Raw genomic sequence first — 15,807 nt, forward strand, 5'->3', positions numbered from 1 at the left:
GATACTATCTTCTGCCAAGAACTTAACGTGGAATCAGTATTTTAGCAACATTTTTCTGATATCTTGATGTCTGCTTGTTTTCGTTATAGATCGCTTGTTTCGTTCGTCTATAGGAATAAATTCATGACATTCCTGATGCGTAAAATGTGATTTCCGTATACGATGATACCTAAAATTAGATTTCTCAGTTTGCTGTAAGCCATAGGCGGTTCTAGACCTTTATGCTTGGGGGTGCCCAGAGGTGGAAAATGTCAGAGACCAGCCCCGAAGGGGACGGTCGCTCAGGAGAGGCCTAAGTTTCGGCCTACAAGTTTTATCCCTTTCCTACCCTCCTTTCTCTTTTTCTCTCCTTCCTTTCTACTGAAATACCTATAAATTCATTGTAGAAAATGTTTAGGAAAACTTTCCATCAAAACTACAATCTTACCATAAAAAAACAGTAGAATCTTTGTAAAACACGGCTATCAATTTTAATTCTATTTAAAACATTTTCAATTAATTGCTGGGATTTTTTCTCAGTGTGAGCGAATACAGAATCTTTAAAAGCAGTAATTTGGTCTTTTATATATTCAAGTCTATACTGGTTCTAATACTGGACACCTGCAGATTTCCAAAATTCTTTAAATAAAAATATTGCCAATTTTTTGCGCTTCATAATACGATTTTTTCTCGACGTTTTTACTTGCCCAAAAGCCTCTTTCACGGTTCTGGTAACTGGACTTAATTTTTGCTTGGGGGTGCCCGGCACCCACTGGCACCCCCGTAGAACCGCCTATGGCTGTAACTACCTACATACATAATGCTTTTGCTATAGAGAATCGCTACCTCATTACGCCGCAGAAACACAACTGTTCCCAACATACTTCAGTCTTGTTGATGATGAAGAAAAAAATATTCAATTGTGCAACACCAGAACAATTAATGTGACTGAACGGGAACAATCAAAAGGTTCCCACGGTGGGTAACTCCATCCATTACATTTTATAAAATTTGATGCGTAGATAGTCCAAATACTTGGTTTTAAACGGCAAATACACTAACATGCTTTGGACCGCGTTTGGCAGAGTGGTTCCAAGCTACATCAGCTATTGACAAATTTAACTGGGCAATTTACATGTAAGTTTTTACGAAAAAACATTTTGTGGATTCCTTTAAAAATTTTAAGAAATTTGCTTCTTACCATGGAGAAAATTCACTGAAGTTCGCACGAAAATCCACACAACAGTTTTCATGTAAGATATTAAACTGCCCAATTAAATTTCGCAACAGCTGATCTAACGCGGTCCATTTTTGGTTCGATCGAAGAGAGGAGATTTAGAGGGAATAATTCAACGGGGGTAACAGAAGAATCTTGTACATCTTTTCCGAAAATAGGCATATTTTATTGTATTTCAAAAATTAAAATTGAAGGCAAGATTTGAATAAATAAATAAATAAATAGTAACATTTTACGTTCAGTTTGATTCTATAAAGTCTATAACATTGAAATATTTCAACACAGGCATTTATTTCAACTTAACTTTACACTGGAATAGTTGAAACTCTCCGCAGAGGTCTAATGTTGATGGATCCAATTCATTCATCGTTGAAGAAGCATCACAGTACTTCTACAGGAACTGAGTATTTTTCGTAAGGATCGTTTCTCGTCCAGGTGTGGTGATCTTGAAAATGTTAGAGATCTGTCACCAAGATAGCTGAGGGCTGGAAAATTAAAGGATTTGTTGACTAAGTTGATGGAACGCTAAAATTGATTGTATTCGTTATAAATTAGACACTTTCTACCGTAATCAACGTAATTGCATTCTAAGTTGCTCAATTTTTGAAAAAGAAGACTACACTGAAAAAAAACACATTGGATCTAGAGTCCAGACTCTTGAAAACATTGACAAGAGAAAGGACAATTCAATCAGATTCAAGCTTAAATCAAAAAGGAAATCCGCTCAAATTAAGAGGCTGGGTTCTTGATTTAAGCTTAAATCTGATTGAATCGAGAGTATTTTTTCTTGTCGATGTTTTCAAGAGTCTGGACTCTAGATCCAATGTGTTTCTTTTTTTTCCGGTGTAAATGGACGAAGTATCGGAACATCCTATGAATTTATTTTCGAACGCTTTGAAATTTTCTGGGATTTTTCCCTAACGATATACTCACTGAGTAACAAGTCAAAATGCTGTTTGGTTTGTGTTGAAAAAAATGATTGAAAACTCGGCAATGTCTGAAATTGATTATGGTATGAGATGCGTCGCGTCAAATTCAAAACCGGCGGCGTGTCTTCCTCTCACGAATAAACCAATTTGACTAATATCAGCCTAACTACAACGAATTTGATATAATATATCATATATAACATAATATATAATATTCTCTCGTATTGATTTTTTTCAACAGAAACTTAGGAACAATTTGACTTGAAATTGTGTAGATAAATATATCCAGAATATATCCGAAGCGAGCGTCTCGGGCAGGTCTTGGGGGGGGGGAGGGGGTCCTCCCTTAAAACTGGCGCTCAAATTTGTATTTTATCACACCTTTTTCCAACTCGATGAATCATCCATCCGTTCTACTTTATCAGTAATATAAGAGACAAATTTGTCTCATTTTTTAAACACGAATTTCATCGAAAAAATTCACAACTTTATAGATTTTTAGGAACATACAAAACCTCACCTTTCCTCAGCTTGATGGTGTATCATCGCATGTGACTTCGGTTACTTTAGGAACTTGAGATATCCAGGGCTGTTCCCACACTTTCACTGTGCAAGATTTTTTGGCTCCGTTGGGAATAGAAACTTCATACGTGATGTGGTACATCGTTCCAGCAACGACCTGAAATCAATTTTCCAGAACGCATGTGAGATTGAATAGGACAAATTAGGTAAAGCTCTATATTCTAGACTGAAGGGTTATTTGAATCGGTCCTTCTCAGAGACTTAAGCGCCAACAAAATCGAGAATTGAGTTTTCGGTAGTTCGGTATCGCTTGGGCATAGATGCATCTTGTTGAAAAATACAAGCTAAGTTACTGATTTTTAAGACCTGAAAAACGCCTGAAAAGTCCAGTATTTCTTAAATTGACTAGGTCGTCTGTCTTGATTGGATACGACTCGAATCCCTCACGCAGTTATTTCAAATTTTGAAGAATGAGAGGATGCATGAGTATTTGTACTTTTAAGCCTAATATGGTATGCTGCAGGTGCTTGACACAAAGCCATTAAACAACAGGAAAAAACAGAAAAAAAAGCAAAATATGTCTCTGTTCTCGAGATTTTAGTAAGTTTTTGCAATTATAAACAATCGTCAGTAAGAAAGTTACAAAGAAATCAGTAAGATATCAACGTAATTTATTTAGACTACGCGTAAATAACATTTGTCTTGCAAATTTAGGATTGAAACACTAAAAATTTGGCTTTGAATGGGAAAAATACACAGATATAATTCCGTTCATTTTCAAAAAGACGCAAGCCCAATTTTTCTTTTTTTCTTCTTTCCCCATTCAAATAGAGGGACAACTTCGAAAACAACCACAATCCGATTTCAAATCGGAATAGCTCAAATCATGCGATCAAACTAGATCTCTATAAGTAGCGTCACGTGGGGTAACATGACGCCACTTTTACAGCTCCTTTTTGATCACATGAACGTATTTACGCCAAAAGGACTTATGTCTCACGCAAAATCTATGCACGCGTAGTTCCTTTTAGCATAAATACTTTGATCACATGAACGTATTTACGCCAAAAGGAACTATGTCTCACGCAAACTCTATGCACGCGTAGTTCCTTTTAGCATAAATACGTTCACATGATACGTGCTATTCTTTCAACACCCTCATTTTGCTTACCTCCGAAATTTAGAATAGGTCGATTAAAACAGTCTGCACAGCTTTTCACAAATTCTCATTTCTGTTGCACGCGTGTTTTTAGAATGACTGATTTATAATTAATAAGCGTACACTCAATTGATTTCCGAATATTTAATATTTTCAGAAAAAAGGACAAAACCGGGATGTATTCAATCTATCAACATCAAGAGCACACATTCACTGTACGGTTAACTAATTTTAAATACCGAAAATGTTTTCGGAAAGTTTGTTGGTAGGAATTGTTAGTCGTACACGCTTATATACTCACCCTCTCGTACAAGGTATTGGCACACAAATGCACTGTCAACACATTCAAATGCAGCTTCTAGCATAATACTACTACCAAATTGATTTACAATAAAAAAAATTCTCGGCAAACAATTTTCCCAGCTTTACCAATATATCCAACGGTTCCTCCGTTCTGTTATAATTTCTGAATATTGAGTTATAGATGCAATATGTTTAATCGTGGGAACCACAAATATTTCTGTTACAATATTACATAGTTTATTTGAAGCTTGAAACTATCTTGATACGGGAAATCGCAGGGAAGTCGACTAAGTAGTATACTCGATGCCGCAAAGTTTCTTCCCGTTTTCGTTCTTGTCACTACAAAACTGTTTAGTTGGGTTAAGAGGGCTGTCACCTTAACTGTAAAATTGGTCATTGCAACCCTATTTTTGGGAGCTGAAACTGGACACCGAATCACAGCTTAGCAGCCTGTTTTGATGTAGTAATAATCAGCATACAGTTGAGGAAATGTTCAACGATTCAATAGCATAATGCTCAAAAGTGGATTCTTATGTTTTTGATACAAGATATTTACAAATAGAGGCACGAAAATCAGCTATGAGGATGAGTACTTGAATTAGTTGAAAATAATGTTGAATCGATCATTCCTTTTTATTAAACAAAAATAGCTGAAACCCCTAAAAGGAGGAATGTGCAAATAGAAGCAACTATATAATTTTGTGTGAGAGAGGGTGTGTGTGTGTGTGTGTGTGTAAATACGAGTAATACACCAAGAGAATAAGACTGACCTGTTTGTAAGCTTTGGTAACTTTGACCATTTGGGGATTTTCGCTAGTTCCTAGAGAGCTTTTTAACTCGGAGAGAGAGAATTTGGCGAGCTCTTGGACCCTGGCGTCATTCGTATCCACAGGCTTTAATCCACCTGGTAAAAATTGCGTGGTTGTCTCAGCGTAATCAGAGTTGACGGGAGATCCCTGGAAATTTGTCACAAAATAGAGAGCAAATTACGACGGTGATTATGGATTAAAATAGTTGAAACGATAAACGAAATGAAGCATTTTGAGACAGAAATCACGGTTTCAGTCGTCTCGCCTTCACGTGGATTAACTGTTCAATTCGTCTTGCATGGTAAAAAGTAAAATTTTTGACGTTTTCCATGGAAAAATATGTTAAAAAATCTCCTTCATGGTAATTTATTATTAGGAATGGTGAACTACTCAATCAGCCCAAACACATGATAAAATAAAAACTAAATCTTGGGAAAAGCTACAACACGTGAAAATAAGGAGATCAAAAAACCCTAGTCACTTCGAAATAATCTAAACATTTCCTTTTGAACCGGAATCAAAAAAACGGAAAAGGAGTTTTCGATGCGCTGTCATTGCGAGATCGAGAAAATCGATCCGACTTTCATGTAAGGCAGCCTTTATTCAAATTAAGATGATATTTTATGATTATGGGAAATCATAGCAATCATAGCATTATAAGCTCCAAGACCTCCTAAATTTACATATCTGGTAGCGCTTACTTCCAGCTTTCTACCGGGCCGATTTTCATGATTTTCGCGGCTATCAACAGGCAAGAGTCTCTTAATGAGCCCGCTATATTCAGATTTTGAAAATATGACCCAGGTTTTCTTTACATTACGCGGTAAAGTTGCAAATTCTTAGTACCTTACGTAGTACCACGTGTTACTTTCTTTCAGCAGAGTTCTCTAGTTAGTGAAAAAAAATATGATTTGTCATACCACCTATTTCCTATGGCTAATATTAAACATGGTATCGCCCTTCAAAAAATACGTTTTATGAGGCATGGCGTCACCCACCGTGTTAGTACATACCATGGTTTTCTCACCAAGGATTCATCAATTGAAGATACTCACATTTGCACTGATGGCTCGACCTATAGTGGATTGTGTTCAATAGTGATTCGATGTATCGTTTGGTTCAAAACTTGAGAACATAACCTCAAACCAAAATTAACAGGAGCTGAAAATGAGAAATTTCGTAGCAATTCCACTACTCTTGGCCACTCAGTACTCGTACGAATCAAAAATCCATCACAGAAAACCCGTTCCATCAGATTACTCGATTGACTTTTGAGGCTATGTTTATGTTTTGAACCAATCGATATCGATACAATCTCACCCGTGTGATGTTTCGAATACGAGCTATACATGGACGCAATCAAAGTGGGATAAACCACAGTAAGCATCACCACGTGATGCGGATGACATCATATGACGCGTTTTTCAAAGCTTAAATGGAGGGCAAAGCGCATAAGTGCAGATTTTGATATTTCGAGAAATACGTGTTTGAAGTTTCGAAATTAATGCATCCTCACGGCGGAAAGAGAGTTCAAAGTGACTTTTTGATGCTTTAAAATTGGAACTTGGAAGCGAATTTATTGCCGAATATGCATTGAGACTGCTTTTACTTGAAATCATGAATGCATCAATTTTTTCAAAAACCGCACTTATGTGCCTTGTCCTCCAAACCCCTTAAATCTTGTATATTGGACGTAAAAAATTGGTGTTGGAACAAATCTTATCATTTTCTGCTGATTCATAAAATGAAGCATCTAAACAAAATTCTATGATTGCGCAATTGACCTATTCAGTGATTTAGGTATGCGGCATTAAAGTTTCGCAAAAAATATTCACGAAATACGACGTGACCATACGTAGGAAATAATCTTAAAACTATTTGAATTATCTTTTTTTCTACCTATTTTTTTTTGAATCTACCTTGAAATGGATAGTTTGCAGATGTCTGAAATTAGATGAATTTTGTATTTAAGTAGAAACTACTGATCCTACTGAACACGAGGATACCCTTTGTTCATAAATTGAATTGTTACTAGAGCAGATGGCAAAATGATCTAATCTGCCGAAATACATGTGTATAAATGTAAAATGCCGCCAGATGATGTCTCTAGGCGGTGTATTTTCTCTAAATATGTGTTTATACTATTTCCCACAACAGAAAAAAATCATGACAAAACTGCGAAATCAGCTGTTTCAGCACTTATGGAAGAAGCAAAAAAAAAATTGCTTGCAAATTCTCCGGCCTTAAAGGGTAAACGATTTGATAAAACTAACGCAATGCTTTTAAAAGGCGAACGCCTGATTTGCGCATGTCTTCACCTTCCGGTCAAAATATCACAAGGGCCATGCGACATTTAAAAATTTCTGCCGTCATTTTAATTTTTTACAGAGAAATAGCTGGTTGAATTTGTTTTAAAATTTCACTGAATTGTATCGAGAGCACAGAGAAAATTCAGTGAAATTTTCGAACAGCTTCGTTGAACAATTTCTCTGTAAAAAAATAAAATAGCAGCGGAAATTTTTAAATGTCGCAAGGCATTTGTGATACTTTAGCCGAAAAGTGACGATGCACTCTTACCTCGACCAAAACGGTGGCCACCACTAACGCAAAAATAGTTGTCTTAGCTAAAAACATGTTGACAGAGTTGGTCCCAATTTCACAAAACACTGAGCGCAGCTAAATCGGACTGAACTAAACACACGGCCAGTCACTGTTAATATAAACAACCGGATACAATCGTTTGGCCGAAATAAAAAAGGGGGGGGGGGATCAAAACTTCACCGTTTATCAAGTTAATCGCTCGGCATGAGTTCAAAATTGGCAATTAGTATTCACGAAATTCTCACTCGGAAACAGGAAAATTGTGAATCGTGTCATTAGGAGCTATCAACGTCGCGCCATCTGTTTGGGTTCACAGGTCGTTAAGATGGGCAAGGTTGGTTGCAGCACCGCCGTGCTAAGGAAAAACGCCGTAAGAGCATTCAAATGTTGCAACATTTCCTTCAATAAAGTCAAACTTACCGGGAAAATTGTGAATATTTGTTTTCGATTTTTCCAGACAATTTTGTTCGCGATTTAATCTTAAATATCTGAAAATGTCAAAGTACACTCTCCAAAAATTTCCTCAAAAATGCATGTTCAATTCGAAGAAATTTGGCAACTCTCGAATGTTCATACGGCGTTTTTCCTTAGCACGGCAAAGCACTATACACCCAATTGCGTTCACCAGTCGCAGCGCCGCGTCATACGTACATCACGATTTCTGCTACATTGATCTAATTCGTCATGAACGATATTAGTACCAGTTGCGAGGCGCGAGTGACCGATCATCGATATTTCCCCATTTGAAGCTGTGGTAAAGAATCGATTATTCAGGTGTTCGTCACTAACACCCTGTTTATCAATCCTTTTCCATAGGTTCATATTGTAGATCAATCGATGTATAATCGATTACATCAGAAAATTATCTCTAAAGCACTAGGTACAGTGGTGAGGTGTGAATGATCGAATATAGATATTTTCCCATTTGAAGCTATGGTAAAGAATCAACTATTAAGGTGTTTGTTGCGAGAACCGTTTATCGATGCTTTTACATATCATCAAACGGTTGATCAATCGATGTATCGCAAAGCTCGCCACGTCACTGATTAGCATTGCACGGAAACGGAAAGTAGAGCTTTGGTCACGACAGGGCCTGGCTTGATATGCTACTGGGATGAGGAAAAATTCCGTGTAAGCATTCGAATGATGCCAAATTAGTTCTCAGAGAATATCTATTTTCGGGGACAGTTGTGAATATTTTTCATTGGAATTTTTAGACTTTTGAGATCAAATTACTAGCGAAATTCCTTAAAATTTGGATGAAAATTTTCACAACTATCCTCGAAAATTCGTGATTTGTCGAGGGAGGTTTGGCAACGCCTAAAGGCGCATACGGTGTTCTTTCTCAGCACGGCACTATGGTGCTAACATGTTTTTGGTTCTGGTACCCGAAGTCTTCGGTAAGAGAAAATGGGAGCAGAGAATGGTTTATATCGCTTCAATAACGAGGGCTTCACTCGAATCACTTTTAGTGAGAGACCGGATGTCACAAGGTAGATTGGTGTTTAAATTGTCTATAGGAATAATATTCAGTCATTCTAAAAAATATCTCAGATTAGAGGAGAAAAATGTTGACTACCTATCCTTAAAGAAATCAGTGCATAATCGGAGGTATTTTGACCTTGCAATCGGGGAACACATTTTCGATTTATTTAATTATCAGTATGTCAATGGTCGATCGATAGCCCAATTTTATGAATTATATCCTCACATTATTTCAGGCCGAAAAGAAAATTGGTAAAAATGAGGGAAACTTTTAAGTCCAGATATGTCTATGTTTATCTGTATCGATTTACATATTTGAATAATTCTCATGTCTGTGGTATGGTATGGTATAGTATGCAGGGCGTCTACTAAAACTGGCTGGCTAAAAGTAAGTACTTTTGTAGTACTTTTGTAGTACCTTTCCAAAAAATTCAGTGCCTCATAAGCATAAAAAATTCAGTACTTTTTTGGTACCCTTCAGTTGATCGTCGATTTGAGTTGCTATTATTTAGTTACGTTTCTTACGGAGTGGTGATTTTTAATTATCCACTTCCTAATTACAATTATAGCTTGAGCACACTTAAACTGTGCGGTCAAAACTGCAATAACGGCAAAGGAGTTCCGACAAGGCCAGGGTGGAGGCTACTTCAATCGTAATCTTCCACCGCATTGCTACGGCGCAAGGATACAACTATTCGTACTCTCCGGAAAGCGTGAGGTATCACGCCACAATTGAAGGCGTTTTTAAAACTACCAAATTTCTATATCAGGATTCTCGCGTCGCATAAAATTCGGAGCATGTTGTAAATGGAATGACTGATCTTGCGAGCTAGTGCAACAATTATGCGCATATCTCATTCTTTTAATTTTTGGTTTTTAGCTTGTGTCCCAATTGATAATAAGCGTGAAATTTGCTCGGATGTTTTTTCCTTATATTTGAGTTTTCTATACTCATTTTGGCCTGTACTTTCTTGTATTTTATTGTTGAATTGAGTTCCTTTCATCTGGTTCCATTTCTTACCGCGTATTTATTTTTAATTCTTTTATAAAAATTATCCACAAAGCTACGGAAAAAGATATCGTGGAGACTGATTTAATATTAATCTTCCACCGCATTGCTAAGGCGCAACGATACAACTATTCAAACTCTCCGGAATGCGTGAGGTATCATGCTAAAATTGAAGGCGTTTCCAAATCTACCAAATTTCCATATCAGGATTTTCGTGTCGCATTAAATTCGGAGCATGATAAAAATGGAATGACTGATCTTACGAGCCAGTGCAACAGTTATGCGCCCATCTCCTTGTTTTAATTTTTTGTTTATAGCTTTCGTTACCGTTAATAATAAGCGTGTAATTTTTTTGGATGATATTGTTATTGTTGTTTTCGTTCCCGCTCTCATATATACGCATAGCGCCAGGACAGCTTTACGTCTTCCACATGCAATTGCAGATCTAGCAATTTGACAACACCGAATTTCCTCCGATTAAATCTATCTTAAATAATCGATTCTTGTCGGAGCACCTGACCCCTCCTAGAATCGATACTTTTCCATAGGTTTTAATCGAGGAAATCTTATGTTGCCAAATAGCTGGATCCGCCAATGCCCCCATGCTTTTAGAAACACGTGATCCGTGTATATGTCTTTGCACAAAACGCACAAATAGCCTAAACAAAATGTATGTAAAAAAGACACAAACGTCACAGGTAAACCCGAAAATACTCGTTTAAGGAAAATAAGAAAGAGCACAATTTTGATACTATGCAACTCTGCCTTCATTTGTAAAGCAGAGTTTTTGAATGTGTCCCAGTCCATGCCGAAAACGAATGAACATTTGGATGGTAACGAAGGCACACTGTCAAAATTAGACGTCATTAGGGACTAAAGTGAGGACTTTTATGAGTTTGAACGGATTTTAAGTTGAAACAATGTGACGGATGACCATGGTTGTCACTATAATATTTGCACTAGTCGCGAATTCCGGCCACGCGAAAAAGCGACGTTGTCAGTTCGAACTGCCTTCCTTGTATCTGCTAACGTCCGAAGCTATATATATTTAAATCATGATGAATATGAACACGGGGTGATGAATCAAAGATATGCATTCATACATATGAGTAGCTTTCACATTCCTCTTCGACACAACTCCCCAAATTTTCCTTCAGCCCTCATTTCTTGTAATACCCCTTCCACCACTGTTACTATGCCTGCGCGCACTCTTCATCTCCTCCCTGAAGCAGGGAGAAACCAAATCGATGGTCATTTTAGGCCTTTTCTTCTTCATACGGTCAATATTTTCATACCGAAAATTTGACACGCACATTTTAAACCTAACTTTAGGATGACGTGCTGCAATGAAAATATTCAACAATTTAATATAGCGGACTGAAAACAGTTGAAAGGCGTAGTTTTTTGGAAAAATTGTTTAAAATTTCAATATGCTATGTTTGGAACTCAAAATTGTACGATCAAAATTTAACTTCACGCCCCTTCCTGACACCAAAACAAACTGAATCGCTTTCAGTTTATTCTGGGGGATATTATAGAGGGTATTCTCGGTCCAAATCCAAATTTTTAACCCAAATTGAGAAAAAGCTCTCTCATAAAAAAAAAATTCTCTGTTCATAGATTGTACTTCCAATGTATTATAATCACTCCTTATTCTTGTCTCCTTATTCTGAAAAATGATATGCATTGTGTTTATTTCAAATGAGTGTCAAATCTACATTGGAACTACTATTCGACCAGGTGGAAGCTCGTGTTCCTGCACTCATAATTGAAGGCAAAACTGACATGAAGTTAAAGTAAAAACCTCCAATCGTCCGGTAAAAAAATATATTTTTTTTTTTTTTGTTCTGAGTAAGCATGCCATTTCACGATATTACTATCGACCAAGCGAGAGCTGTTGTTGCCTACACCAGAAATTGTAGGCGAGCAGCTAATGCGTTAAAATCACCTCTCCACGTTCAGTAAAATGTTATTATTCTGCTCCAAATAATGGTGACATTCATAGTGATACCACTGTTAGACCATTCGAGAACCCATGTTGGCTGCAGTTAAATTTAATGGTGAACTGACAAGCCAAAATACATCTTTCGTCTAATTCTAATTCTTCTTTCTTTTTTATCTTTTTTTTACAAGGATACCAAGCAACATTCCCACTTATTTTAGGTGTACTGCGTATTTAAGACATAGATCATTCACATGAAATGTAAAGACGTTCTGTTTTTCCGATTATACTGTCCTAAAAATACAACTTATACAAAAAATGGGCCAAAACGCAACAAAATTAACCGAGTATGGATTGAAAAATAGAGGTTTGAAGTTCAATCTTTCATGAGAGTCTTCTTCAATGTCGAGGACAAGGTTCAACGACTTTTTCCACTTTCGGAATTTTTTTTTCTGGACCTGTAATTTTTATCGGAGCAAACATTATAACCAGTTGAATACAAAACTACTCCCAACTCATTTTTTCCAAAATAAGACCGTGCAATCAGACGGTTGCGTTCATTTGGCATGGACTGTGCCTGTAATAATTGCTCGCCGCTAATGTGTCGCATCATTCAGTGAATTGGTGTGACTTATGTCCTGCCTCATCTGTAATTATTATCCATGTTGCGTGGCGCGGTAGTCGCACAGGTACAGAGCATTGTTACCAACCTCACCCGACCTCAACGACTTAAAATTCCGAGCACAGGATGCGCATTTTAGCACTCAATTCACAATTTCCCAGACTCGCAGTGTAAATTTCGCTGATGAGCAATCTCCGAACATGCCCCGACAACACTCGCGAAAACCGGAGTGATGAGAGTTGGAACCCAAAGTTTCCTTCCCGACGCGGCGGAGAGAAAAGATTGTGCCTATTGTCACTTGTTTTGACAGTTGCGGGTCGTGCGCACAGTTCACATCCGCTAAGTCGAGTGTTTTAAAAAAGTCGAATTAAGCGTGACAAAGTAATTATTACAAACGAGCTGATTTTTGCGTGGGCGTTACCCAAAGCTCTGATGGAGGTAAGATTATGTGGTAAAGCGACCTCAACTGGACTCATTTAAATACGTCTATCTAAAAGAGTTTTACGTTCCATAAACAGATCCTTATCTTAAATTCGTCATTTTAAAGATTTGCGAGACAAAAATATTCTGTCGTTTAATTTATCAACCAAGCCAAATCATTTAGCCAATTATATCAACCAACAGTGGGTACAAAGTTTCCGCCGTGGCTAAGTAATTGAAGTTCAGTTGTACGAGGAAAATAATTGTAGCTTTCGCAAATTCAGAACTCTGAGCAGGAGAATCTATTTAAAATAAGTAGGGCACGATAATATATATTCACGTGAGAACCGCTTGCAAGTCGTCGGGCTGAGTAAGCCATGATGAAATTAAAGCGATAACACTCTAATAAAATCTTCAACATTGTCAAATTAAGTGAACTTTTACACCCAAAAATAAGTGTGTATCCATTACGGTTTTGACATACCTACACTTCATAGTTCCGGCGGTGGAAATTCATTTTTTGATGCCAGCGCTTCGTTTTGAAGTCATTGACTGTGCGTGCGTTTTTGATACAGTTTAAAATGAGGTTGGTAGTGTAGTCCACAAATATAAAATAACGGCGAATCAAGTTATAAACTTTGCAGTATGTAGCTTCAGCAGCCCTCACAATATTTGGTCATGTATATTGTAAGAGATGGACCTTGATTTGTATTTTTTCGAAATTTCAGGATTTTCCGAAAAATTTGAATTTTTACCCATCAACACTTTCCCGAGGGAAATTCAGTTCTCTAAGGTCAAAAGATGTACCACATGATATCTACTATAACGCTGATCTCCCTTTCTCTTACACCAAAACACAACAAAATGTTTCTTTAATTCTTTTCTTTTCTTTGAACACCAAAAATGTAACCGCTGTAGTTCCTCTACAACATGATAGTTATATATATTTTTTCTGCCCAATAAAACCTGTTTTTCACGTGAATTTTGACTTAATTACTTTTCATACCACAAGCTGCCGCAAAAGAAAATACTCACAAAGCGCTGCTACCAAAATTTTGTACCTTATCAACTTAAAAAATTGACCCTTTATTGTCTGGCCTGAAAATTTCTGAGTTCCATGAGGACTTAATTTCTTTCCTCGGTGCCAACTTATCATACGATGATCTCAATAAATCTTTATGATAGCTACAAATTAGTGTAGAAAATGAAAGTTACAGAAGAATCAATAAATTCCTCTGCCGTGATAGCGAAGAGAGCAGTAAGTGTGAAAATTTTCGAAATGAGTTTTCTTCAAAATTCGTCCAATGCCTGTTAGGTGAAATCACTGAAATTGCTATAACAGCAAAATTCATCTAAATGATATAAAAAGGAGACTTACGAAAAAGTCGTAAGTGCGCAAAAAGTGACGTAGTTTCAGGCAATACAGCAGTAAGTGACATTATTCCTCCAGAGAGCGAATGAAAGCCGTGCTTTCAAGTAAAGTGTCATCCTCTCCTACCAATTTCCAACCCGAAAATGTGTTTGTTGTGTGTCCAAAACGCAACCACGAAGCATGCAAAAGATATCACTTACGGCTGTCTTGTCTAACAATAACCTAGGATAAAAATAAATAATATCCTTTTTATGAAATTGAAATAAAATCTGTCAATTTTCAATCATCCAAACGATTTCTAAGAGTCTTTCAGATGACTAATGGCAATTTGACAAAGAACGGAGGCTCCTTTCAGTAAAAATTTCTGGTTAGACGTTTCTGAGCCCGTTTTCTCAAAATTTCATTTTTGCACGTACTCCTCTCTTTCCTGTCACGTCAGAGCTTTCCTGTACTGAGACAAAATACTCTAACGGCTTCATTTGAATTCAGTTTCCGTTTCCGTGTTATTGCGTCCACCTGAGTTATTCCTTGAAATAAAAACCTAAGCATGAATTTCAACGATGTCTTGAAATAGATCCTTCCCGCCCAAAAATACATTTGTCTTCTACAGAGGAAACGGCAACTAAACAGGTCTTTGCATCTTTACAGAGTACATTGACTCATGGGACCACTTGGTGGGGATTATAAGGCCGTCAATGTCGCAAAATTCCAGCCAATCTGATTTCAGCTCGCCAGTTTCATTTCATTCTTCGGCCGCTGACTGCGTCACAGAATCCACAGGACGAGTTTCTCGGGATCGCCGCTGCCAAACTTTGCGAGACACACAATAAAACATGCAAAATATACAACGCGTTTGCTAGGAAGAGCGGCAGCTGTGAATACGGGTGGAGGAGGTGTCTTGATTTGTGCGGAATTTGATTTTAGATCCTGAATGATCTTTGACATGGGTGCCGAATTGGAAGACGTGTCCATATTCAATCTAATGCTTACGATATTTCCTACCGAAGAATGTGTCTAAGTTTTCTTTTTTCGTTCGTAAAATATACATATTTCAGTGGGTGCTACTTGAGCTTTTATTTTTCAATCTGTTTCACCTCTTATAAAATAAGCTTCCGTTTCTGAATCGGAACCAGAATTCTGCCTTGCTAAGGAAGAACGCCGTATGAACATTCGAGAGTTGCCAGATTTCCCTCGATAAAATGTTTATTTTTAGGAAAGTTATGAATATTTTTCCTTTAAATTTTCAGAATCTTTAGGTGAAATTGCGAACTATATCATCTAGAAAATTGGGAGGGAAATATTCATAAAATCACTAAGGAATTTGCGTTTTATCAAAGGCGATGACATATATGAGTCTTGAACTCGCAATGCTCTGCTCTATGCTACTAGTTTGAAGCACCATTACGAATAAGACAAAC

The 15,807-nt window shown here is 37.1% G+C and overlaps 1 protein-coding gene across 1 annotated transcript; it reads right to left on the reverse strand.

Moving 5' to 3' along the window:
* Positions 1-1,360: 1,360 nt before the first annotated feature.
* LOC109038328 (uncharacterized) lies at positions 1,361-7,825 on the reverse strand. The gene is made up of 4 exons (XM_019053356.2): positions 7,516-7,825; positions 4,900-5,085; positions 2,666-2,824; positions 1,361-1,701 (listed from the first exon to the last, which is right to left on the reverse strand). The coding sequence occupies exons 1-3, from the start codon at positions 7,570-7,572 to the stop codon at positions 2,672-2,674; spliced, it is 396 nt and encodes a 131-aa protein (XP_018908901.2). The 5' UTR covers positions 7,573-7,825; the 3' UTR covers positions 1,361-1,701; positions 2,666-2,671.
* Between the last annotated feature and the right edge of the window lie 7,982 nt (positions 7,826-15,807).

This window comes from Bemisia tabaci, chromosome 10, assembly GCF_918797505.1.
Source record: "Bemisia tabaci chromosome 10, PGI_BMITA_v3".
Taxonomy (NCBI): domain Eukaryota; kingdom Metazoa; phylum Arthropoda; class Insecta; order Hemiptera; family Aleyrodidae; genus Bemisia; species Bemisia tabaci.